This window comes from Pongo pygmaeus, chromosome 15, assembly GCF_028885625.2.
Source record: "Pongo pygmaeus isolate AG05252 chromosome 15, NHGRI_mPonPyg2-v2.0_pri, whole genome shotgun sequence".
In the NCBI taxonomy this organism is placed as follows: domain Eukaryota; kingdom Metazoa; phylum Chordata; class Mammalia; order Primates; family Hominidae; genus Pongo; species Pongo pygmaeus.
Window position 1 is genome coordinate 21254450 of NC_072388.2, and position 26145 is coordinate 21280594.

General features: G+C 49.3%; 4 protein-coding genes across 11 annotated transcripts in view; 1 reads left to right on the top strand and 3 right to left on the bottom strand.

The window, feature by feature from the left end:
• The window catches only part of ACIN1 (apoptotic chromatin condensation inducer 1), a 36709-nt gene extending 34389 nt beyond the window's left edge, over positions 1-2320 (bottom strand). For 4 of the 8 annotated variants that reach the window (XM_054448819.2, XM_054448817.2, XM_054448818.2 and 1 more), the window contains exons 1-2: positions 1994-2320; positions 492-557 (exon numbers count right to left, since the gene is read on the bottom strand). In XM_054448819.2, coding sequence (XP_054304794.1) covers positions 492-557; positions 1994-2305 — 378 coding nt within the window. In that variant the 5' untranslated portion in view covers positions 2306-2320. The remainder of the gene's footprint in view (positions 1-491; positions 558-1993) is intronic. The other 4 variants (XM_054448816.1, XM_054448815.1, XM_054448813.1 and 1 more) reach the window with 1 other exon arrangement.
• A 90-nt stretch (positions 2321-2410) lies between these two features.
• On the top strand, positions 2411-5502 carry C15H14orf119 (chromosome 15 C14orf119 homolog). Its single transcript, XM_054448876.2, has 2 exons — positions 2411-2638; positions 4672-5502. The coding sequence occupies exon 2, from the start codon at positions 4673-4675 to the stop codon at positions 5093-5095; it is 423 nt and encodes a 140-aa protein (XP_054304851.1). The 5' UTR covers positions 2411-2638; position 4672; the 3' UTR covers positions 5096-5502.
• Positions 5503-6296: 794 nt separating this feature from the next.
• CIROP (ciliated left-right organizer metallopeptidase) lies at positions 6297-12341 on the bottom strand. Its single transcript, XM_063651438.1, is given in 16 exon segments — positions 6297-6504; positions 7516-7695; positions 8210-8439; positions 8652-8924; positions 9030-9126; positions 9203-9272; positions 9458-9632; positions 9710-9855; positions 9995-10079; positions 10293-10418; positions 10654-10749; positions 10837-10912; positions 11038-11186; positions 11616-11667; positions 11758-11842; positions 11972-12341. Coding segments are annotated over 16 exon segments (2370 nt in total). The 5' UTR covers positions 12294-12341.
• An 11343-nt stretch (positions 12342-23684) lies between these two features.
• CEBPE (CCAAT enhancer binding protein epsilon) lies at positions 23685-25639 on the bottom strand. The gene is made up of 2 exons (XM_054448865.1): positions 24966-25639; positions 23685-24202 (listed from the first exon to the last, which is right to left on the bottom strand). Exons 1-2 carry the CDS (start codon positions 25473-25475, stop codon positions 23867-23869), a joined length of 846 nt encoding a protein of 281 aa, XP_054304840.1. The 5' UTR covers positions 25476-25639; the 3' UTR covers positions 23685-23866.
• Positions 25640-26145: the final 506 nt, after the last annotated feature.

A 26145-nucleotide genomic window follows, 5' to 3' on the forward strand; every position in this document is an offset into this window, starting at 1 on the left:
AGTCATGTTTATGAGTAAGTGCTTTCAGTTAGTAGTTAACACTAGTAATGGTGGGTGACTTACACAGGATTGAACCCTTGGAAAATCTACATCAACAAGAGTTCTTAATCAGCAACTATTTCCCTACACTGCCATACTGGTGGTCTACTTCGTATCTATACTCAAAGACATCAACTACCTTTCCTAAATTCATGGCAGATAAATGACTTCAGATCTCTGTACTACACGTAATTAACGGAAGCCACACCTTTCTGCACATGCCATTTCAATTATTATAAACGAATAGTGCCTCTGATTCTGTTCTTTACTCCAGGCCCTTGTATACAACTGGGTTGATTAGAATTCAACTGTCCTGGTTTGAGAACATTTCTGACCAAGAGAACTTAGGAAAACAGTCATGAGGAATTAAGCAGCAAATATACAACACCACGTCCTTCCATGTGTCTGTATATCCAAAGAGCCCACTCCATTGAATACACCTTCTTTCTCACCTGGGAATTTGGCTGGAATGCAGCATGGGGTGTTGAGTGTTTCTGTAAATTTTCTAGCATTAGAGCCTGGTATAGAGAAGGGTAAAAGTCAGAAACGATGAGGAAAAAAAAAGAAAAACAAACCCCCACCTCTACCACAACCTCTTAATTAAATGCAATGACTTAAATACACACAATTAAACTGTATTCCTTTTCCAGGGACCTGAAAACCCTTTACTAACACTGTTCTCATTCATCTTCAGAAGACCCTTAAAGGTAGCCATGGTTACTGTTACTAAATGTACAGATATAAAATGCAGGCACACAGAATCAGTGACCTGGCTATGTCATAATATCAGTAATAGAACCAGTACTAAAATCCCTATTATCTTCTGCACTTTTGCCAAGTGCCCCTTCTAAATCTGATCATGCATGTAAAATTACTTAAAATACTCAAACCAGCCATGGGATGGGGCTCCTAGTTTTTGCCTGACAGAATTACTTGGTCAAAGGGTTACCCAGGACTAGAGTCAATTTGTATAATTTCCAGTACTGTGGCACCTAGATTTAACAAATTTATAAAATTTTCAAAGAGGAAGCTACAGAAGAAAATGACCACAGACCCTGTAAACTGTGGTCTAACCTAGTCCATCCACACACACACACACACACACACACACACACACACAACTATCAGCTTCTGTATAAGCAACGGTCTGCCAATTCAACCCTCGAGCCAACCCAGACCTAATCTGCACTACCTGCCACGTATCCTGTTGAACTCTAATTAAAACCAAGACATCCTCATCTTCCCTTCTTTAAACCAAACCTATACACTCGAATCGAGCTACACCTACCTCATGACAATCCCACCTTAATCTACTCAAACCGATTCAAAATCCCCAATATATATCAACCTGCCTCGCCTCTCTCACCAATATTCACCAAACTCTTAACCACCCAAATTGCCACTAGATGCCACTAAATTAGAGACCTCTCTCTCATCAAGTCCCTTCAAATAAAGGTCTCTGTTCATCTCACCTCCTCATCTAATCGAGCAGACATTTTACCCTACCCCAATCCTATTCCTGCGGATACCGATACCAACCCCATCCACCCCTTCGCGCAACTATACCCCTAACTCCGACCCAGCCCAACTCGCCCCCCTCAGGCCAGCAACGCCGTAGGTTGTAGTGGGATTTAACTCCTTATGCAGCGCATGCGCCGAAACCACAGATACAAACAAGGAGGGGGTGGGGGAAGGAGGAAGGAGCTTAAGACACTCCTGGAGAGTAGTGCACACCCTCCCATCTGGGCTCGCGCTGCTGCCGTTAAGGCGGGAACCGGCGCGATCTCCATTCCAGCGCGAACCTCATCAACCACCGTGCGCGCGGATCCAGAGGCTCGCGCTGGCGGCCTGAGCGAGCTCGCGCCGAGCCCGGATACTGCGCCTGCGCCGCGGCAGAGGCTCGTCTCTACCGGGTCCGCTCTCCTCCGACACCCCAGCAACGCCGACTCCTCACCCCTTTGAGCCGCTTGACCAGGGCACTCTTCTGCCCGCTCTTGGCTAGGCCTCGCTGCTCCAGTGCGGCCTTCAGGTCGGTCACCCGCAGCGCCTGAAGAGGCTTCCCGTCCAGAGTCACCTCCTCCAGCTCCGCCATCTTGCGTGAGGTACTCGGGTCCGTCCCGACGGCTTCGGGCATCTTCGGTAATTTCCGCCAACGCCCTTCGAACGTACCGAGATGACCCCGCCCACTGCCATACTCTACCCCTCGATTACCACTCAGAACTCCCCGGGTTCCTCCGGATGTCCTCGGATGTTTCCGTCTCCACATCGGCACCAATCAATTCTTTCCATCCGCCGTGCAACGCCCCTTTTCTCGCCCTGCTTTCAGGCTCGGTTTTCTTCGTCTTGCCGAAGCTTTGAATCGAATATATTCGGAAGCCCTCGACTCTGGTATAACCATAATCGGAGATGTTCGTTTATCTCCGGACCTAGAGATGAGGCGCTGGGGCGCTTGGGTGTTTGGGGCGGGTCCGAGGCCGGAAGTGCGTGGGCTGCCGGGCTGGCCCAGCTTAGGGTTTTCAGGAAATTTGGAAGCTGCCGCGGTAGTTGGAGTCTAAGGACTCGTGACAATCTTCGGGTGCCCTCCGAGAGAAAAGGGGAGGTAAGTGGGGTAGAAGTACCTCTATGGGCCGGGTCAGACTCGGTGTTTGCGGATTACCCTAATAGGGCAAGCCTCCTACTCCTTAACGCAAACAGCTTCTGCCCTCTGTCCTCTGAATCCTAGCCACTCCCATCTTAGGCTTTTTTTGGGGAGGGGCGGGGGGCTGGTGCGGAATCGGAATAACAAGCTCCGTGGGGGTGAGCAAGAGGCATCGCCGTGTCTTCGGACCCAGACTATGAACTGATCGATGACGCTGAACTTGAGTTTGAGTTTGCTTTGGAAGCCATGTGGCAAGATTCTGGGAAAGTTCTTCCTTGCTCCGCAGAAGAGAGTAAGTTCCCTTGGAGGAACTGCTTCCTGTAAGGGCAAGAACTGAAAAATGCAAGCGCCCTCAGCTTTTTTGGTACTTGAACTAATATTAATTGTTTAGGGGCTTCTTTCTTTGCCACTACCAATCCTCCAACTTGATGCAGAAGAAACACAAACAGTAAAATAGGTCACAGACAAATAGTTTAGAGATTTAAGAGATACGTTAGAGATTTAAGAGACTGAAAACTATTAAAGTCAAATTGGCTGATCTTTCCGTTGCATTCATGATGCAAAATCAATGGCAAGGCGCCGGGCGCCGTGGCTTACGCCTATAATCCCAGCACTTTGGGATGCCGAGGCGGGCGGATCACTTGAGGTCAGGAGTTGGAGACCAGTCTGGCCAATATGGTGAAACCCCGTCTCTACTAAAAATACAAACAAATTAGCCGGGCGTGGTGGCGTACGCCTATAGTCCCAGCTACTCGGGAGGCTGAGGCAGGAGAATCGCTTGAACCCAGGAAGCAGAGATTGAGATCACGCCATTGCACTCCAGCCTGGGTGACAGAGCAAGACTCCGTCTCAAAAAAAAAAAAATAATAATAATAATAATGGCAAGACACCAATAGATACCATACTAAAAAAAAAATTTTTTTTTGTTACTCCACTCTGGGTCACTCCACTGTGACCCAGGCTGGAGTGCAGTGGCGCGATCAGGGCTCACTGCAGCCTCAACCTCCCCGGCTCAGGTGATCCTCCTACCTCAGTCTCCTAAGTAGCTAGGACTACAGGTAGGCACCTCTACGCTCAACTAATTTTTTTATTTTTTGTAGAGATGAGGTTTTGCCATGTTGCCCAGGCTGGTCTCGAACACCTGGGCTCAAGCGATCCTCTTGCCTCGGCCTCCCACAGTGCTGAGATTACTTTGGAAATGCAAGAACCACCGCGTCTGGCCCATACTAAATATTAAGGACAATTGTTTAAAGACATGGATTGTCATAAAATAGTGTAACACTTGTTAGATCTCTAAGCCAACAAAGCAACTGGACTCTTTTAAAAAAGTCTCAAACACCCGGGCTTCTGGTTCTTTCATGCGTTACCTTATTTTGAGCAAGGTCCTTACTCTGCTCTTTAACTTTTCCTGGTGCTTTACAGGAAATGTAAGGAGGTAACGGATGTTAATGGAGTTCTTGGCATATTTCAGAGGCTTATGTGCACATTGAAGGCTCTTTCATCATAAATAATGTTTTTTCTTTCTTCCCCCACTGTTGATAGCTGCAAAACAATTAGCATCAGCCTTGACCAGCTGCACGTACTAGATTTTAAAATGTGTGCTTTTTCATTTTGGAGAAGATGTGATGGGCCAACATTAATCATTGTTTTTTTCTTTACCCAACCTGGCACGTAGAAGTAAGAGGAAGAGAATGAACAAAAAATATATTGGTTATTTTTAGGTTCTTTATAAGAAAGATGGAGGGAGACAGTGGGTAGGGAAGAATGGGTTTGAAAAAGGCAGGCAAACAGGAAATGAAGTTATTTTTGGTGATTTCTCTAAGGTAGTTGGATAATAATTTAAATAAAGGACTCTATTATTTTGGGTCTTTGAATTCATAAAAAGTAATTTTCTCTGTAGATGCTAATTGAATGTGGTAAGATGTCTTGTTGCTTGAAAGTTGTATTTTCGTTGCTCTACCTGGAGAGCATATAATAGTGCTTTTATGTTTCAGGATGCCACTGGAGTCATCCTCTTCAATGCCGCTATCCTTCCCATCTCTCTTACCGTCAGTACCACACAATACTAACCCTTCCCCTCCTCTGATGTCTTACATCACCTCCCAGGAGATGAAGTGTATTCTTCACTGGTTTGCCAATTGGTCAGGTCCCCAGCGTGAACGTTTCCTAGAGGACCTGGTAGCTAAGGCAGTGCCAGAAAAATTACAGCCACTGCTGGATAGTCTGGAGCATCTTAGTGTGTCTGGGGCAGACCGACCACCTTCTATCTTTGAGTGCCAGCTACATCTTTGGGATCAGTGGTTTCGAGGCTGGGCTGAGCAGGAGCGCAATGAATTTGTCAGACAGCTGGAGTTCAGTGAGCCAGACTTCGTGGCAAAGTTTTACCAAGCAGTGGCTGCTACAGCTGGTAAGGACTGATAGGCATTCAGACCAAAGAAGATAACCATAGCTGATGGAGCCATGACTCTCTACAATGATAACTCAATTCAAATATGTCGCCTAAAGCTCTGGAACTGGTATTCTGACCAGCTGACTGAACTCACTGACCAGTACAGGCATGGTTATTTCAACATTAATAGCATGTCAACTGGACTCCTATTTGTAAATGTTATCAATCTAAGCAATCCAGCTCATCAGTCTACTAGTTTGCTTCTTTCAGAGAGGTATAAAGTCCTCAAGAATTTGATGGCTTCTTCTGCAGCTATAACCACAAGGAACTATACATTATAACTCAAGTCCACTGCTGGCTCATGAAATGTGTAAAGTAGAACCCTCCTTCCCGAGAAATAAGACAGGACAATAAAAGGTGGCATTTTTATACTTTACCTGGATTCCATTGGCTGGTTTTACCACTCCTATCAGATTGTAGTGTAATTGTGTGATACCCAAACCATTAGTTTTCCCAGTGATGATTTAATAAAATTATGAAAAATCAGGAGAGGGAGATAATTAGTTGCTTCCTCCTTCACACTGTTTGAATCCAACTCGCAGTGACTTTTTTTTTTTTTTTTTAAAGACATGGGTTGTCACTCAAGTTTGGAGTGCAATGGCATGATCATCAGTGAGCGTGAGATCACTGTAACCTCAAATTCTAGGCTGAAGTAATCTTTCTGCCTCAGTCTCCTGAGTATCTGGGACTACAGGCCCGCACCAGAATATCTGGCTAATTTTTAAATTATTTTGTAGATACGGGGGTCTTGTTACGTTTTCTATTCTGGTCTTGAACGGCTGGCCTCAGCAATCCATTCTCACCTTGGCCTCCCAAAGTGCTGGAATTGCAGGCATGAACCATCATACCTGGCCTTTTTCTAAGGCATATGTATGTGATATTCTTGGAACTGGTAGCAGGTGTTCCTATTCTGTAAGTTTGCTTTACAACAATATGAAAATAAGTGACAGTTTACAGGTTGAACAGTTGATTTTTGTACCAAAATAAAGAATGGATCTTTAGAACCGTAAAACTTCACCCTTTTTTCATTGCCAGGCTATATAAAATTGATAACCACAGAAAGAGGCATTCCAAAGAAAGTAGAAATTAAGTATACACAATAGATTTTCCATCCAGTTGTCTCACAAGAAATTATTCTCTTTCTTAACCCCTGTCATGTTCTGGGCAACATCACACCTCCCTTATTTCTCTAACTGGGACCCTTGTGCTGTGGAGCTGTGGTGAATGGTAAGAGGCAGATGGTCTCACAGGAAGGGTGGCTCTTTTCTGGTAGGCTGTGGTTCCCAGTACACCCACCAGGATTAGCAGCATTAGGCAGAGTCCCATGGACAGCCTTAGGTGGGTCATGGAGGGATCATGGTCAGAAGTAACCAGCAACCTAGGAACATAGAAGGTAATATTTGGCGTGGAATAATGTCTAGGCTTAGTAGATAAAGGGGCATTACCTTTTTTTTTTTTTTTTTTTTTTTGGAGAGAAGGTCTTGGTCTGTTGCCCAGGCTGGAGTGCAGTGGTGTGATCTTGGCTCACCATAACCTCTGCCTCCCAGGCTCAAGCAATTCTCCTGCCTCAGCCTTCCGAATAGCTGGGACTACAGGCGCATGCTGCGCCACCCTGTCTGGCTAAGGGGCTTTACCCTTAAAGATAGAGCTCATGAAGCCCCGCCTCATCCAAGCATTAAGCTAAACAGGAAATCATTAAGAGGGACTATCGAACCTGAAAGTAGAAATAAAATCAAGATCTAAGTCTTCTAGCATCTTACATTATTGGAAGAAGACCTAACTTGGCAGGGAGAGAAGTGGCTTAAGGGAAGAGTCAGTCTATGTTCTTTAGGTAACTAGACACAATCCCTAACAGTGCTTAAGAAAGGAAGGGGGCTGGGAGTGGTGGCAGTGGCTCCCAGCACTTTGGGAGGCAGAGGCGGGTGGGTTGCTTTAGCTCAGGAGTTGGAGACAAGCCTGGGCAACATGGTGAAACTGTCTCTACCAAAAATAAAAAAATTAGCTGGCATGGTGGTGTGCACCTGTAGTCCCAGCTACTTGGGAGGCTGAGGTGGGTAAATCACTTGAGCCTAGGGAGGTTGAGGCCACAGTGAGCTGAGATCACCCCACTGCATTCCAGCCTGGGTGACAGAGTGAGACTGTCTCAAAAAAGAAGAAAAAAAAGGTGGGGGGGAACTAAGATCCATATGTCCTAGAGATGGGGGAATGTGTTATTGTATGGGAGGAGGGAGCCAGGTAGTGACAGGACTGGATGATCGTGTTAGGGATCTTTGTTCTCTGAAACGCAACCCTGTCTAGGACAATATACACATGAGTGAGTGCTTAATAAATTTAACTTCAAACATCCGGACTCCATGGATTTGAAAGAAAAGTACTTGGAATATCTTACTTGCTGGGTTGTGTGGTAAAGTTGGCTCCTCCATGATACACTTCTAGGGGTTTTTTCTGGAGAGTCAGAGTCAGGGCCTTGTGCAGCGTAGCAACTGAAGGCCCTTGGCAGCCAGGGGACTTCCACATATGCACAGTAAACACCAAGCTAGTGGTAATTGATGGGCTGTGGAAATAGCACCTAAATGGACATTTGAATCTTTTAATAGAGGTATAGTTCCTGGCAGAGTATATCTCATGAAACAGGTGCAGGCTTAAGAGTGGGGTGAACGTTCATGTCCTTTGTAGGGACATGTATGAAATTGGAAATCATCATTCGCAGTAAACTATCGCAAGGACAAAAAACCAAACACCGCATGTTCTCACTCATAGATGGGAATTGAACAATGAGAACACATGGACACAGGAAGGGGAACATCACACTCGGGACTGTTGTGGAGTGGGGGGAGGGGGGAGGGATAGCATTAGGAGATATACCCAATGCTAAATGACGAGTTAATGAGTGCAGCACACCAGCATGGCACATGTATACATATGTAACCTGCACATTGTGCACATGTACCCTAAAACTTTAATAATAATAATAAAGTTAAAAAAAAAAAAGTGGGATGAACAACAACTCTTCAGAGTAGAGTCATAAAGTAAAGGACTCAGGGATTCTCCTTGGCCCATTGTATAAATACTCAAGCTTTTACCTGCCAGTGCCGCCTCTGCTCGCCAAAGCCTGCAGTACTGCTTCAGCTAGCCCTTCTTGCTGTTCCTTCCCCAGAGAGTGTCCTGGAGGCCCAGCTAATCCTAAAGAGAGCTGGAATAGTGGATCTGGGGTTGAAAGACTCACAGGTGGGGAAGTAACAGCATTGATATCTTCATTAGTCTGACACAGCCGACCCCGGGGACAGAAGAGAAGACCATAGTACCCAGGTATCTGCAAGGAAATATGTAGCAGGATATGGTTTTGCCTTATCTGTTCAAGTCTTCCTTCTAAGGAAAATGTATATTCTAGATCAGAGTCATGGACTCAGTGGATACTTAGGAAAACTGCATGCACATCAAAACAGGTTGGACAGTACCACCATACAAGTATTTCCCGACTTCTTTTTGCCAGTATGCTGCAACTATTCCTCTTATGATACCCACCTGTATAACCTTTCCAGGAAGGCATGGGACCCAAGGTGAGCCCTCTACCTGCACCTTGTAAGCTCCCCTCCCTGTGCATTGATGTAAGTAGCAGCGGCCCATGAGCTCTGCTTCCTTGAGGTGTGGGGTAAGAGAAGGATGCCTGGGCTTATCCCCAGGGAACAGCTGTGAAGTGAGGTTGGCAAAGAAGCAACGGCTCTGGGGATGGTAGATCTCCCCATGGGGATTCTCCACCCCAGCAGGGAATCCATTTTCCTTCTTCCAGCATTCACTCTGAAGGGCAGGTCAGAAGGTAGAATAGTGTTGGTTCTGATGCCTTTGAAGTTGACTGCCTTCCAGACCCACTCAGTTTCATTGTCTGCTCTCTTATCTACTCACGCCATTGGCTAAGGGCTTGTACATGCGGCAGCCTTCCAGCATGGGGTCTGAGAAGCAGCTTCCCTTGTCCAGGTGCAGGTAGTGGCATCCCAGCCCACTGTGTGGAATGGATGGTAGAGTGACACTAGAATCAGTGACAGCCATATAGTCCCCTAACCACTCAGCACACGCACCTGCCAGTACAGAAGAAGTCTGAGGAGCCAGTCCCACATGTGGTCACCAAGCCAAATTGTGGGCCAGATCCTGCTTGATAGATGAGAAGAGAAGGAAAGAGAGCCCTCAACAAATGAAGCCCAAACATCCTTCAGCACCAGCTATCCTCACAGCTTCGATTATACATCAGCAACAGACACCCCTCCAGCCTCCCACTTCCCCCAGAGCTGACTTGGGTCATGAGTGCCTCTCTGCAGGTCTCCCTTATTTCTCACCCTGGCCCCACAACAGCTCCTCTGCAGCGCTGTGGTTGACCTGGTACCAGCCTGAGTCTTTGAAGGCAGCGAGGGTGATTGGGTCGAGTCGAGTGCGCTGGGCTCCATCAAAGGTAGCAGTCATTAAAGAACCCTGGAGTATTCTGGCCTCCCAGTGTGAGGACAAAAGGCCCTCCTGGAGGAGGTGGCAGATGGCTGGTTGTTACCTGGCTACTCCTTTCTTCCATCACCCCAAGGTGTTCTCATTCTCACCTCTTCTTCCAAGGGAACACCCAGGGAAGCCCCTGGCACTCCCAAATGTTTGGCCAGGCTGAGGCTAACAGCTGGGGTGGTGAGAAGCAGTTGTCCCCACTCATCTTGCCTTGTCACTTGTTGCCTTGTAGAACAGTTCTCTCTAACTGCAGAAAGGGAAGAAGGCAATACGAGGAGAGGAAAACTTAGGAAGGGTGAAGTAAAATTAGAAGGAAGGAGGTTATGAGATAGTGAATTTCCTCTGGTTGATTGTGGGAAGTCCTTAACCTCATTCCTCTCATTTACCGCTGACTCCTGAGGGGCAGTCTCGCCATTTCTTGAAGAGCTGTCCAGAGAAACCCAAGGCATGGAGCAATTCATGTAGTGTGGCCTAAGGACAAATGACAGCCCAGTAAGGGGGCCGAATTTGCAGCAGGATTGACCAAACCACTCTATAACCCCTCTGCCCAATCAGCTCTTCCTAGAGTTTGAGACACCTTCTATTCCATCCTCTGTGGGTTCTTTGACTTAATGGGAAACTGAGTAACCTGGCCCCCTACCCTGCAACCTGTTTGCTTCTCCCTATTCATCATGCAGCAGTCACCATGACGATGTCACTGTGGCTGAGGCTGGAGCTGGTGAGATGTTGGGCACAGTAGACAATGGTACCAGCGAGGGGCCTGTCTTGTGAGTCCAGCTGGCAGCAGACAGCGTAGGCTATGACAGAGGGCTGTGGATGGGCCAGGACAGGGTAGGGCCGGAAAGGAGAAAAATAGGGTATCACAAGTAGAAGAAGTCCTCTGAAAATGGAGGACCAGGGGACTCTGCAGAACTCTGCAGGAGTGGTATCGAGGGATGGCTGTGGATGGGGGTAGCCTTTACCCAAACGTTACTAGCATTCCCTAAGTTATCCCAAATAAGCACAACTTAATAAAAACTGCTTTTGGCTGGGCATGGTGGCTCACGCCTGTAATCCTGACACTTTGGGAAGCCAAGGCGGGCAGATTGCTTGAGCCCGAGAGTTTGAGACACAGCCTGGGCAACATGACAAAACCCCGTCTCTACAAAAAAAATACAAAAAATTAGCCGGACATGGTGGTGCATGCCTGTAATCCTAGCTACTCAGGAGGCTGAGATGGGAGGATCACCTGAGCCCAGGAGGTCAAGGCTGCGGTGAGCTGTGATCAGGCCGCTGTACTCCAGCCTGGGCAACAGAGTGAGACTCTGTCTCAAAACAAAAGCAAAATAAAACAAAACAAAACAAAACAAAACTGCTTTTATGCTCTCTAACCCTCCTCATGAGATTTAAGATTGAGAGAGACAGCAGGGAAAGGAGATTTGATTTGAACTTCACCTCTTGGTGGCACTTGGAAGTGTGAGCAACCCGTACATACAGGAGAAAATCAGTGTTTTGGACCCCAGGCCCATCTGGCTGGACCAGTTGTGGGGGACCCTGCTCTGGCCACAAAGCATAACCGCGAAGATGGGTGTCAGGAATCTGGCAGGGAGTGAAATGTTGCATTAGCAGACGGGCTGGAACAGTAGGAAATTGGGTATGAGGAGTAGGGGAGAATGAATCTCTTTGGTCTGTCTTAGTGTTATCTATGCAGCTGGCTAGAATACAGAGTTCTGCCCCTTCACCCCCAGTCTCTGATTTACTAAATTTTAGCAAGGAGAGGAGCTCAGGAATCTACATCTTTAAGAAGCACACTAAGTAACTCTGATGCTGGTGGTCTTGGAATGGTCATGGCAGGCTGCAGATCTCCAGATCCCTGAGACTGAGAGGTGAGCCTGCTCAGGATCCTGTCTTCCGTCCCCTTCTTCCCTGGTGTACTTATTTCTGGTTTTCCTCTCTTTACTATCTCTCTGCTTATCCCCCCACCACCCTTATTTTTTCAAGATTTCAGTGTTGTTGACTCAATCTCACCTTTGCCCCCAGGCAACTCTCTCCTTTGTACCCTGGGTTCAAGAGGCTGCACCTATAAGAATGAATATCTGTAGGTGAGCTGAGGACATTTCTGGGTATCCCTGAAGAAGAATTACATACATTGTCAATGACATGAACTCACCTGTGGTAGTTTGGGATATCTGGATCTCCCCAGACAGCGTGGCAATACTGTGCAGGGTCTCGACTCAGAAGCAGGGGTCCTTGCACTGGGGGGACTTGACAAGAGGTCAGTTTCCCCCATATCTTGGAATTCCAGTTCTTTTTCTGGGTTGATCTTCCTCCCCTGGACCTCTCTGCTCCTCAGCCCTCCCTGACACCTCTGTTCCCTCACTCACCTGCTAGAACAGCCTGGATTCGCTGAGTTGCCTCTCTCACTGCGGCCAGGGCTCGGGATCCCCCTCTCGTCCCTTCTCCCTCAGGATCCCAAGCTCCATCTGATATACGATCTCCTAGATAGCAGGTTTGGATTCGTAGGGGTTGAGGATCACCGGAGCTAGGGAGGGTGAGGGAGGAAGAGCGAGATTTTGGGGGGAGTTGGGAGAAAGGAGGCCTGAGAAGGCTCACAGACTTCTGTGTCTCATCATGTAGACATCGGCTTGCAGCAACCCTGAGGACTAGTGGTGGCAGCAGCAGCAGCAGCAGCAGCAGCAGCAGCATCTCCCTTCTGTGTCTCTCCGTAGACACAGCCTGGATCCTGTCTTACGTCCCCTTGTTCCCTGGCTCACTGTTTCTGGCTTTCCTCTCTTTATTATTTTTCACCTATGCCCCCCACTACTCTTGTTTATTTTTTCAAGATTTGAATGTTGTTGACTCAGTCTACAGTTCCCTGCCAGGAGGTCGGATATGAACCACCCTCTTCCAGAGGTGCCAGAGGTGGAGTGCTGGGGGGAGGGGAAGTGTTATTCTGAGGCCTCAGCTGACCTTTCCAAAGAGGAGCCTGCCTTATCCATGATGAAACTCTTTCCTTGTTTTTTGTTTGTTTGTTTTGTAGAGATGGAGCCTCTCTATGTTGTCCAGGCTGGTCTCAAACTCCTGGCCTCAAGTGATCCTCCTGCTTCAGCCTCCCAAAGTGCTGAGATTACAGGTGTGAGCCACTGTGCCTGACTGGGAACTCTTTCCTAATCCTTTCCATCCCTCATCCTATTTCTTGTGCCTTTCTGAGTAGAAAACCTTGGAACCTTCATGGAACTAGAAAACTGGTGTCACCATAATAGGGGAAGTGGGGGACAGAGGTATTCTTTGCTTTGTAGTTGCCTGCTGGCCTCACTGGACGTGGGCAAACAAGGCTTCTGCACTTCACTAGCCCCAGTTTCAGAACTGGGTGGCCTCTAACTAAACTACAAGACTTCTAGGATCTCCTACATCTATGTAGGGCTCTTAGTGGGTGCTCAACAAATACATGTTAGTTGACTGACACCTCCTCTAAGAGGCTGTTGTGTTAGGTCTGTTAGGTTTCACAGAAGCTGCTTATAGGCATGCAGAGGAGGGAAAAGAAACTTTTTTTTTTTTTTTTTTTTTTTTTGTCTTTTTGAGTTTTGCTCTTCTCACCCAGGCTGGAGTGCAATGGTGCAATCTTGGCTCACCGCAAACTCTGCCTCCTGGGTTCAACCGATTCTCCTGCCTCAGCCTCCAAAGTAGCTGGGATTACAGGCGCCCGCCACCACACCCAGCTAATTTTTTTTTTTGTATTTTTAGTAGAGATGGGGTTTCACTATGTTGGCCAGGCTGGTCTCGAACTCCTGACCTCAAGTGATCCACCTGCCTCGGGCTCCCAAAGTGCTGGGATTATAGGCGTAAGCCACCGCGCCCGGCCAAGAAACTCTTAAAATGGACATTAATGTTCAAGGATATTCTTAAGGAACTCTGTTTTCTTTGCTCATGCTGTGCTTTCACATCCTGTTTCCCTTGCTTGGATACCCCCACTCCCCTGCCTGCCTGGCTAATTCCTACCTTTCTGGTAATTACCCTTGGAAGCCTTTCTTAATACCCCCAGCCCAAATTCCACACCCGGCACAGCGGGTGGGGAACCACCTCACAGGAGGGGCCTCTCCTCCCAGCTCCTAACAGAACACTGTCATCCTCTGTTATAATTGTTGGCTTAGCGGCTCTCCCTCCACATCCTGAAGTCCTTGAAGGTAAGCCTGCTTCCTGTTGGTCTTTGTGTCCACACCACTCAGCATAGCCCTTCGGGCCTGGCCTTCAGTGTGTGGAGGAAGACATAGAACCTAACCCCATTATTTAACTTTTGAAGAAACAGCTGTTTTAGGTAGTATATTTTAATAGCTAATTGGTGACCGACATGGACTAGAGTTTAGAGTAGGGCTGCTGACTTCCCAAGGATTTTATACTTTCACATGCCAAAACTGTGGTTGAAACTACTGATTACAAGGGAGACACCTGTTGGGGCTCAGAAACCGTAACCCAAAATACAGCATTGACATGCTGAACTGAAGAAGAAGCCTCAAGGTCTCTGACCATCCTGCCTTACCCCCATACACACACAGCCACACCCCTCATCTCTCCCAAAGCACAGGCCCTATCTGCCTAAGATCCAGATTCAACAAGTAAAGCAGTTTTTTTCTTCTTCCCCTAAGACCAAGAATGTAACCACACCTGAACAGGCCTTTTCACTGTTACGACTGTTTACAAGTTAATCTCTGTTCCCAGATCCATTCATTCTCCTTAGTAATCATTTATTGCCCCTCAACAGAATTCCTGTTTTTCACCCCTCCTATAACCTGTTTTGCTAGGATCCAAGGCACCATTCTTCCTGTAACCTCAAGATGATATATAAGCTGTACTTCGTGGGGGTGGGGTTAGGTCTTCATTCTGAAGGTTCTCATATGTACATGTTAAATAAATGTGTATGCATTTGGAGAATCGCTTGAACCCGGGAGGCGGAGGTTGCAGTGAGCCAAGATGGCGCCATTGCACTCCAGCCTGGGCAACAAGAGCAAAACTCTGTCTCTAAATAAATGAATAAATAAATGTGTATGCCTTTTCTCCTATTACTCAATCTGCCTCATGTCTGATTTTTCAGTGACCCTCCAGGGGCCCAGGGTCTTGGCTTTCACACACCCAAACTCTAGAGGCAAACACACTCTGCCACTTTTTATCTAAAGAAATGTATATGTAAATTTGACCAAGTGCCCCGGTTTTCACATCTGTAAAACAGGGGTGACTGTACTTTTGGGGTTGTTGAGAAGTAAGTGAATATTTATAAAGCACTGAGAACAAACAGTGTGTGGTTTATGGTAAATACTAAATAAAAAAATACGTATTATACACAGTGGCTCATGCTTGTAATCCCAGCACTTTGGGAGGCTGAGGTGGGATGATCACTTGAGTCCAGGAGTTTGAGGCCATCCTGGGCGACATAGGGAGACCCCCATCTCTTAAAAAAAAAAGAATACATATTATATACACTGTCAATGCAGAGGAGAACTGTTCTTTTATTATTTACTTAGATTTATTATTATACTATTTTATTTTTTTTGAGACATGGTCTTGCTCTGTCCCCAGGCTGGAGTGCAGTGGTGCAATCACAGCTCACTGCAGCCACAACCTCCTGGGCTCAAGCAGTCCTCCCACCCCAGCCACCCGAGTAGCTGGGACTGCAGGTGTGCACCATAGTGATCAGCTAATTTTTGTATTTTTTGTAGAGACAGGGTTTCGCCATGTTGCCCAGCCTGGCCTTGAACTCCTGAGCTCAAGTGATCTGCCCACCTTAGCCTCCCAAAGTGCTGCGATCACAGGCGTGAGCCACCATGCCTGGCATATTTTAAAAATTTAATTTTATTTTCATTTATTTTTGATATAGGGTCTTGCTCTGTGACCCTGGCTGGAGTTCTGTGGCATGATCATAGCTCACTGCAGTCTCGAACTCCTGGGCTCAAGCCCTCCTCCTACCTCAGCCTCCTGCAGGTGTGTGCCACCATGCCTGGCTAATTTTTAAATTTTTTGTAGAGACAGGGTCTTGCTGGCTTTCCCAAGCTGGTCTCCAACTCCTGGCCTGAAGTGATCCCCCAAAGCACTGGGATTACAGATATGAGCCACCACAGCTGGACTGTTTTTTATTATCACCATGTGTACAAATCTTTTTTTTTTTTTTTTTGAGACGGAGTCTCGCTCTGTCGCTCAGGCGGAGTGCAGTGGTGCGATCATGTGTACACATCTTTAAAGGACTGTTGTTTTTTCCCTAAGGCAAAGCTAGTCTTATTCTCTAAGTGTCTGAAGTCTTTTTTCCCCCCAGATTTCTTAGGTTTTTCTGGCCTAAGTCTGCAGCTCCTAATGCTCTGCTGCTCCCCTGTGGCCGTACTGAGACAGGGTGTGCTCTGGCCACGGTATGGGCTGATCTTAACTTCAAACTTGCGGGTGGAAGAACTTCATGCATTTTAATAAATCCTTCCTGTCTTTTTAAAATTTAGATTTTTAATTTTTTGAGACAGGGTCTTACTTTGTCACCCATGCTTCTGTGCAGTGGTGCGATCATGGCTCACTGCAGCCTCAACCTGGACTCAAGCGATTCTCCTGCCTCAGTCTCCCAAGTAACTAGAACCACAAGTACACCATGCCCAGCTAATTTTTAATCTTTCTCCTCTTTACACTGCAAATTCTTCTTCATCTTTCAAGATCCAACCCAGAGGTTATCTGCTGGTTGAGACTTCTTTGCTCCCCCAGGTAGAGATAGTTCTCAAATCTTCTGTTCTCCAGTAGCATTTCTTTCACATCTTTGAAGGAGCTGTCTTATTATGTTATCCTGACATTTATTTTTGTATTTTTTTCGCTGCTAGATGGTGGGCAGGGGCTGAGTCTTATTTGTCTCTGCCTCTGTAAAGAGGTATGAAGTAGTTGCAGCGCAGTAATGGAGGTAAGAAGATGAAGATGAGGAAGGAGGAAGGAGCAAGGAGGTAGGGAAAGAGTGAGAATAATATTCATTTTATGGGGCACAGCTTTGTGCCTACATGTTGTTCTAAGCATTTTATTTTATTTTATTGATTGAATGATTGATTGATTGAGACAGAGTCTTGCTCTGTCACCCAGGCTGGAGTGCAGTGGCATGATCCCGGCTCACTGCAACCTCTGCCTTCTGAGTTCAAGTGATTCTCCAGCCTCAGCCCCCCAAGTAGCTGGGATTACAGGCATATGCCACCACACCTGGCTAATTTTAGTATGCTTAGTAGAGATGGGATTTTGCCATGTTGCTCGGGCTCAAACTCCTGAGCTCAAAGTGATCCACCTGCTTTGTCTCTCCAAAGTGCTGGGATTACAGGCGTGAGCCACCATGCCCAGCCCAAGTGCTTTATACTCATATAGTTCTTTCAGCCACCTCATGAGGTAGGCATTATTATTATCCCAATTTTACAATCAAGGTACAGCAAAATTAGGCAAGGTACATAGGTGGTAAGTGGCAGTGTAAGAGTTGAACCGACATAGTTAGGCATCTGAGCACGCGCTTGAACCCACTGTGTAATCCTGCTTCTCCAGTGTGTAGTGATGAGGGGAAGAGGGTGAGGAGAAAAGGAGGTGATGAGGAGAGAACGGGGATAAGGAAAGAGGATGGAAGAATAAGAGAGGATGGGGTTAGACAAAAGAACAGAAGTTAGAGAGGATGGGATGAAGAGGAGAAAAAGGGTGTGGTGGTAGGAAGTTAGGGATAAGGAGAGAGGATGTTGATGAGGAACTGCATGGAGATGAGAGAAATGTCGACTGTGGAGAGAGGCTGGTAGGAGGAGAGCTGTTGTCCAGGTGGGGTCATCATTCATATGGATGCTCCCCCTGGCAGGCTGGCCTCTTGGCTCCCTCACCCTCTGTCTCTAACAATCTCCTCCATTCCTCCTAGTGAGCCTCTCCCAGGGCCATACCCAGAGCCTTATCACCACCAGAAACTGCAGCACCTATGAAATAACGGAATCAAACATCCCACGCTGATAGAATCTCCTTTCCTTATGGTGGTTTGCTCAAGCTGGCTCCCAGCAGCTGTTCTATTAAGCTCATGAGGAACCACAGCCCTTCCCATCTTCACATCTCACATTCTCTGCCTTAGGTTCCAGGCTCACCACTGCAATCCCCTTTTGTTAATGCCTTCAACTCCTCTCCCCTGTCTGTCCTTTCCATCTCATCTCCCTGGTTAAGTCTCAACTCTAGATGGACCTAACATTTGTTTTCTCCACACTTGCTCTCAAGCATCTAAGGACCACTGGACAAAATCATCCCAGAGGACATGTCACTCTAAAGTGGTCATCGTCAACTTCAGTTGGGTGCTCTCAAGTCAGAAATCTCAGCAATGAGCTCCCTCTTCTACCCTCACCAACTAGGATTTTATACTTTCTTTCTTTTTTTTCTTTTTTTTGGACGGAGTCTCACTCTGTCGCCCAGGCTGGAGTGCAGTGGTTCAATCTCGGCTCACTGCAAGCTCTGCCTCCTGGGTTCACACCCTTCTCCTGCCTCAGTCTCCTGAGTAGCTGGGACTACAGGCGCCCGCCACTACGCCCAGCTAATGTTTTGTATTTTTAGTAGAGACGGGGTTTCACTGTGTTAGCCAGGATGGTCTCGATCCCTGACCTTGTGATCTGCCTGCCTCGGCCTCCCAAAGTGCTGGGATTACAGGCGTGAGCCACCACGCCCGGCCAGATTTTATACTTTCAAACCTCCAGCCTCCTCTCCTGCTCAGTGACTTTTGGTTATCTCTTCTTTCATGGTGAAAATAAAAGCCATAAGATAGGAACAGCCCCAGCCTGCTACAAACCTATTTGTATTTGATTCTGTTGCCATCTCCTCTGTTTCTTGTTAAAAAAGAGGAGATGTCTTCTTCCCTTGGAAGGCCAGTTCTCCCTCTGATGCTCTGAATCCCATCTAAGGGAGCTTCTGGCCTCAGCTTCTTCAAGCCTCTCTGCCTCCTCCCAGCATCTTGCCCTGCACCCCTAGCCTTCAGTCAGTGAATGAGAAGGACCTGCTTGGGAACATTTGCGTATACTTTTCTTTCTGTTGGGAACCCCCACTTTTTGCCGGATGAATTCCTACTCACCATTTAGATATCCGCCAATATGTTACCCCTTCGAAGAAGCCTTGCCCGACCCTCACATTTAAATCAGGTACCCATGTTAATATCGGCCATCAGTCACCCCTTTTGCTAGATGACACTGCCCACAGTTTGTTTGTGGTCTTATGTTTGTCACTCTCACTAATCTATACACCCCCAAAGGGCAGGGACTGTTCTCCTTATGTGTCCCGTAGCTTCTATAACAAAGTGCTTGGCTTCAAGTAGGTGTTTAGTATGTATTTTTTGAGTAAATGAATGTGGTGAGAAGGCAGGAGGGAGGTGAGGGATGGAAGGGTGAGGATAGAAGATAGAAGGTGAGTAGATGGAGAGTGAGGAGAGGATGGTAATGAGGACAGTATGCAAAGGTGAGGCTGGGGATGGAGGAGAGAAAGAGTGAGGGGAGGACCAAGGAGAAGGGGTCTTTGCACTGGACCTGTGTAATGCTTCCAGACCCTGAGTGGGCTCCCAGGAGCTCTGTTTCTTGGGACCATGCTGCCTGTGAGGTTTGAAGGCAGGGCTGGAGGGAGGAGCTAGGCTTTATCTTAGGGTGCAGCCCTAACCTCAGATGGTGACAGAGCTGCAGCCAGCAGGGGTTTTGCAAACCGTCCCGATTGCAGCAGGCCAGCAGTCTCACTGGGGACGAGCGGGTGGGGCCTGAGCTTATCTCCTGAGTACAGTCCTAACCTCAGATGGTGACAAAGCGGGAGCTAGAAGGCGTTTTGCAAACCGTCCCGATTGCAGCAAGGTTGGATAGCCTGGCCAGGGGTGACAGTGCTAGGTGTGTGTGGGGGGGCAATAGGGGTTTGGACAGTTTAGGACTCCAGGGTGAAGCTTAGCTCATGGGGCGTAGGGGATGGATCCATTCTATGTGTGGCTTGCCCGTACCTACCCCCAGAGCCCTGTTTCTTCTAAAAGGGAAGCAAATCTGAGGGAAAAATCTAGTCTGTCCCTGGACCTAAAATAAATACATAAATAAATAAATAAATAATAAAAGAGAAGCAAGAGGCTACAGCTCTGTGGTGGGTCTTTCCCTATCAAGAAGCCTGCCCCTTCCTAGGCCCTGGGGCCTTTCCACTGCTCTCTGAAGTCAGAATCGATGGCCATTTTGATAAAGTTAAGTTGTTGCCATTTTCCTCTGAAAACCCCCACCCTCTCCCCTTGGGGAGAATTTCTCATGTGCCACTGAGGTTTTCTGAGGCTAGGCCAGGCCTGCTTATGGAAGCAGCTGAAAGAGGCCAGCCAGGGGTTCTGTCCAGCTTGGGCCACTCCCATTTTGGAGCGGCCCATGCTGAGTCGGGAGGAGGGGTCTGCCTGCGGGGGGCTGGTGAGGGTGATGGGAAGTGACTGGCCTGTCCGAGAGGAGACGCACAGGCCCTCAGCCAGCCCTGCCTATTGTTGCCTCAGCGTCTCCTGAACAGCCCCCTTCATCCCATAGTCCCCTCACTGGCTTGGAGCAGGGTAGGGGGTGGAGGTGAAGAGGCCCCTTCCCACCCACAACCCCAACCGGGATCTTGCAACACTGGGATGGGGGCCCTGGGGGCCCAGGCATGTGGCAATCTGTGTAGAGGGGTGGGGAGGTGTGCACCGAGCAGGGGGGGTGGGGGCAGCTTTCACAAGCCACTGCCACCGCTGACTGACCTTGGCAGACTCACCTTGGGCAGCTTCCTCCCTCTGCAGTGTCTCGCCACAGTCTGCCTTCTCCTCTGCAGCTTCCCTGTGGCCTAAGGTCCTGTCTCTCAGCTCAGGAGTCTCATTCTGCTCCCCAGTTCTGCTCCAGAAAGAAAAGTGGGCCTGAGCTGTGGGCGCTGAAGCAATAGGACTGCATGTGTGTGCTGTTTGGACCTTGATTTGCTGGTTTTCAAACGTTATCGAGTCCCCGGTCCTGGTGACTTTCCCCAGGCAGGGTTTGGCTAACTGCCCTTCCCTGGGCTCCTTTCTGTCATCTCCTTCCCCAGTGGGGACAACCTTACTGTGGTGAAGGTGACAGGAGGATCAAGGGCCAGGAAAGCTGAATCCAGGGGCAGAGAGAACCCTGCTCTCCACCTCCCCCGGCTTCTTAGGCACCATCCTCCTTGACAGAGGGAATGAAAATAGTCATTTGCAACCCCTGCAGCCCCATTCTGGAGGGAAGGTGCATCTTTTTCTTACGTATCCTCTCCTTCCTTCTTTCATTCAGCATCCACTCCTGGCTTCCTTTTTCTTGGTCACCTTAGGGCTTTTGCATTTACCCTTCCCTCTGTTCACGCTTACACTCAAAGACATACCTGCCTCCTTCTCAAAATTTTTCAAGTTTTAACTAAAATGTCATTTCCTCAGAGAGACCTTTCTTGGCCACCCCAGCTAAAATAGCTCCCTACCTGTTGGTTTATTTGGTTTTTCCAATGGGCTATTCAAATGGAGTAAGCAGGAGAAGTTAATTAAGGTGCTTTATGAAGATGTGAACCAACAGTATCCGGGGAAAGCTCCTGGAGTGGTGAAGTCCCCTGGGCTAGCCCAGCACGGGGGGGCCTGAGGGCCAGGAATCCTTTGGGAGGGACTGTGGAGAGGGACTGTGGTCAGCAGGGGGTTCCCATCACTCTCCTTCTGCCAGTCTCACCCCCCACTCCCTGAGAAGCTGGTTGATGTAGGGAGGCATCCACCTGGGGACTGTGTAGGGTGATGAAGGGTGGTGGAGAGGGTTCTGGAGGGGCAAAGGAAGACATTCAGCACACTTGTTTATTGACTTTTTCTTCCTACTCCTTCTGCTGAGAACTTGTCTCATTCCCAGAAAAGATACTCAACAAATACTTGTTGAATAAGTTACGTTGGCCAAAACCAATTGAGGTCAGATTGAAAGCCTCCTTCAGGAAGTGTGCCCTCTGGCTCTGACTCACACCCCTGGAATATGATCTGACGCAAAGAATTGGGATGTGTTCAGCTGCTGCACGTCACGCTAGGATCACAGTGGGGAGACGGGGATGTGACTCCCCCAGGCTGGGTGCCAGTCAGGAAGGCTCCACTAGGCACCGGCCCTGAGGACCTGACTGGGTGAGCGGGGGCCTGAGAGGAGAAGCAATTCAGAGCTGTGGGAACGAAGCCTGGGCTTGATGCTGAAGCAACCCAGGTCCCATCACCCAGAACCTTGAAAGTAAGTCAAGGGACAGTGGTCTTGAGCTGAGAGGAGGAAATCCGGAGGTTGAGTCATTTACCATGTTCTGTACAAACCCCCCTTATGCAACCTATCCCCCTGGGCTGAAAGGAAGGTGTGAGGATTCTCCCAGGCGCCCACAGAGACTGGTACCTACCCCCTTCTGAACTCAGGAAGCTCCAATCGGTCCCTCCATTGAAGGTTCAGATCTGTCCCTCCAAACCAGACCTGCGGCACGGGCCTCCAGGACACAGAGGTGCCCGAGAGACACAGAGGCAAAGGCAGGAAAAGGACTGAGTCCTGGGCAAGGTAGACATGCCGCACATGGGTGCCCGAGGTGTGGGAGGGCTCTACTGCTGGAGATTTGAAGAAGGGAGAGAGATCTGGGATGATCCACACACCAGTCTCTCGCCCTCTCAGAAAATTATTCCTTGATGTCTGACTCAGGCTTTCACAGTACTGGCCTAGGAGAGACTTTAACAAGCCCGTAATCTGTCCCTGGGTCCCTGACACTGTTGGGCACTGTTCTTCATTGAATGTGATTCATGTGACACTCGTACTGAGGATCTGTGAGAAGAGTGTAGCGTGGAGTAGAGAGACAGGTACCACGTACTGAGGCAGCAAAGGGACTCAGTGAGTGTCAGGAGAAGCCTCTTATCCCCTCTGGCCCTCAACTGCTTTATCTGTAAAATGTGGCTCACCCTATCTTGCTGGTCTGAGGGCAGAGCCCACCAGATGATCTCTTGAGGTCTCTCCCAGCACATCTTGAGATCTGTGATTTTACGGAGCTAATTTTGGTTCTGCCTCTAAACAATTGTGTGACTCCAGGTAAGTCCCTTCCCCTCTTTGCGGCCTGTTTTCTTACCTGCAAAAGGAGTTTAGATGAGATCTCTGAGGTCCTTTCAGTTCCAGCAAAATGGAGGAATCATAACAAATATGCTTATTACATGCAAAGTTTTCTTTTTTTATGAATATAACAACACTACGGAGTGGGTAAAAATATTGCAACCATTTTGCAGATGAGGAAACTGAGGCACAGAGAGAAGTAATGGCTCAAGGCTCACAGCTAGTAAGTAGCAGAGTAAGATTCAAACTGAGGCTCTTAATTACTGTACCATTCTGTCTCTTAGGCTGTAGTCCAATGCAAAAGAAAATGCTGCTTCGGATGATGGGTTTCCCTGGCACAGGCAGATTGTCATCCTCCTCGTTACCAGTGTTCTCATACACAAATCCGGTCTCCAGGTCTTTCCCAACTGATTCCTGTCCCATGCACTCAATTCTCAAGCTTTAGGGAACTGGAGCCTCAGGGATGAGGGACAAAGGATGGAAATGGATAGGTGGGAGCAGCGTGGGGAGGGTGTCCATCTGGTAGACTGAGGCTTTGGAACTGGAGAGAAGAGATGGCCGGCTGGATCAAGGGACCATAAATATGGCAGAGCCATCAGGAATTTTCCCATGGTCACCTGGGGCAGGAGCTCCCAGACCTATACCTCAAGGTGAGAGAGAGTGAGCCTGGGATCAGCAGGCCTGGGCATGAAGGACTGTGTGGTGCCGGGATCTCCCTAAAAGCTGAAGATCTTTGTTAGCACAGCATACAAAGGTGCTCCAGGTCCTGTGGGGGGCGGGGATGTGCCTTCAGCTCACAGAAGGGGGTGATGGGGATGTCAGGGAGAGAAAAGCAGAGTGACAGATACATGGCCTGGTTCTGTGGTATATTGGGGGTGGGCTGTGGACAGCATGTCTGTGTTTCCACATGTCTACTTGGTCATGGAAACAAGAGGTGCGGACCTAGCCACATGCATCCTGTGTCCCCAGGGTCCTCCATGACACACACACACACACACACACACACACACACACACAACCAACAGTCCCAACACCCAGTCACAGTGCAACTTTATTCAGCCATATAATCATTATGCTGGGTCCTGCCCTTCTTTGCCACCCCGGTTGCCATTTATCCATGGTCTATGTCACAGGGTTCTAGGCCCCCAGCAGGATGGGGGTCCGCAGAGTTAGGCCGTACCAGGGAGCCTGGTGCCCACAGTCCACCAGCCAGGCTCAGCTGCAACCCCCCACGCCCTTGATGAGGTTGGCCGCCTCAGGAATCTGGCGGAAGAGGTTGCGGAGGGTGTCTAGCTCCTGGGTGAGCTGCTCCACGCGGCTGCGGAGGCGCTCGTTCTCTGCCATGTACTCCAGCACCTTCTGCTGCGTCTCCAGAATGCGCCTCTTGGCCTTGTCCCGGCTCTTGCGCACGGCGATGTTGTTGCGCTCCCGCCTCAGCCGGTACTCAAGGCTATCTTTGTTCACTGCCTTCTTGCCCTTGTGTAAGGGGCCAGCCGGGGAGGGCGCCTTCAGGAGGGGACTGCAGGGGGGTGCGGCGGTGGCCAAAGGGGCCTGGAGGGGAAGGCACGGAGAGACGGAGAGGTGAGGGCTGGCCAGGAGGCAGAGCGGAGGCGGGGCGGGAATCTCGGCAGCCAGGTCACACTTGCTGCGTCAAAGGAATACAGGAATACAGAGCCAGCTCCTGTCTCTCAGGTCAAAACTATCATCGCTCTGCTTCTGGGAGATGGTGACGCAGATGCACAGGGTCCTCTGCTTGAGACGAAAACTCCCTTTTATGTTCTCACACTTTCTTTCTTTCTTTTTTTGTAAAGATGGAGACTTGCTATGTTGCCCAGGCTGGTCTCCAACCCCTGGCCTTAAGCGACCCTCCTGCTTTGGCCTCCCAAAGCGCTGGGATTACAGGCATGAGCCACGACACCCAGCCAATGTTCTCACACTTTCTGAGTACACTTTCCCTCAATCTGTCTTGAGTCTCCCGTTCTATGACCAGTAGACATTTCTTACAGAAGCAGGCGGCAGAGAAACAGGAGGAGGGGGCATGGTGAGCAGCAGAGAGGCCGGCGCGGGGCGGGGCCTGAGATCAAGTAGGTCAGCTTGCCACAGGGGCTTCGGGTGGGGATTCAGGGTGGGAATGAATTCACAGGGAAGGAAAGGGAGGTCATGGTGCGGTGTGAACACAGAGGACTGTGGGTTGGGTCCATTTCACAGAGCAACACCAAACACAGACTCAGCAGCATGAGCAGGGGCACAGGGTTCTGTCCACACCAGCCTCTCCAGCCCCGGGCAGAAGGGAGGAGGGCTGGCCTGCTCTTACCTTGAGAACGCGCAGAGGCTGGCCGGGTGCTGCCAGAGTTGGGGGCAGGTGCATGGCTGTCTGCCCACAGTGTGCCACTTGGTACTGCAGGGGATTGTAGCTGCCTCGGCTGGCAGCTCGGCTGCCCTCTGGCCCCCGGGGCTCCTCCTTCACCGCCACAGCCCTGGGGTCGTAGCTCCCTGGGCTGCTGTAGATGCCAGGCCCCAGCGCCTTCCTGTCTGGACCGAAGGTATGTGAAGGGTAGGCAAAGGGCCGAGGGTCAGGCGGCAAGTAGTGGGGGAAGGCAGGGGTTCCGGGGCCCTTGAGGCCTCTGGCCTCAGGCGCTGGCTTCACGGCAAAGAGATCGGAGAGAAGCTGCTCTTCCCCAGACTCGATGTAGGCGGAGAGGTCAATGGAGGCCTCATGCTCACACATGTCCGCTAGCTCCCCGGGCCCAGCTCGGCCCCCTGAGAACTCGAGTGGCTGCTGGCCACCTCGGGGCTCACACTCGTAGTAGGTCCCGTGGGACATGGCCGGCCCGCCCCCTCGGCTCCCCGCCCCCACCTGCTCTTGAGGCACCCCTTGGGGTGCTCCGGCTGCCCTCTCTCTACCTCCTCCTGACCTGGGTCTGCCCTCTCTCGATCTCCTGCCCTGGACCTGCCCTCTGCAGTCTCCTCTGTCACCCACTCCTGTGTGGCCTCTCTCCCCTCTCTGCTCTGCTTCCTTTTCCTTCCTCTGTAGTCAATGCCTCTCTTCTCTTCCCTTTTTTCCCCTCTCTCCCCTTGGGGTGACTCAGGGAGGGGCAGGACACACCCCAGAGGGAGAGATGTAAGCCTTAGAGAAAGGCGACTCCTGGCCTATTCAGCAGTTGGGGACACTCCTTGGTCAGGGACCAAACCAGGGTTCTGGAGATGCCAGAAGCTGATGCTTCTGGGAATGCCTCTCCACTCCCTGCTGGGAGCCCAGGGGACTCCAAATCCTTGCAGAGGGCAACACCCCACTCTGAGCAACCTCCTCCCTCCAACTTTGAAAAAGTTCTATGCAGAATGAGGTTCCAAGTTAGAGTGAAGAGAGAAAGCCCTCTTCCAGTGCCGACCCTCAGTTGGGTCTCACCTCCTCCCTCGACACGCCTTCCTCTGGCTCTCCCCTGCTGCTGGGCTCCACCTACCCCCAAGAGACAGTTTCTTTTGTAGCCCCACCT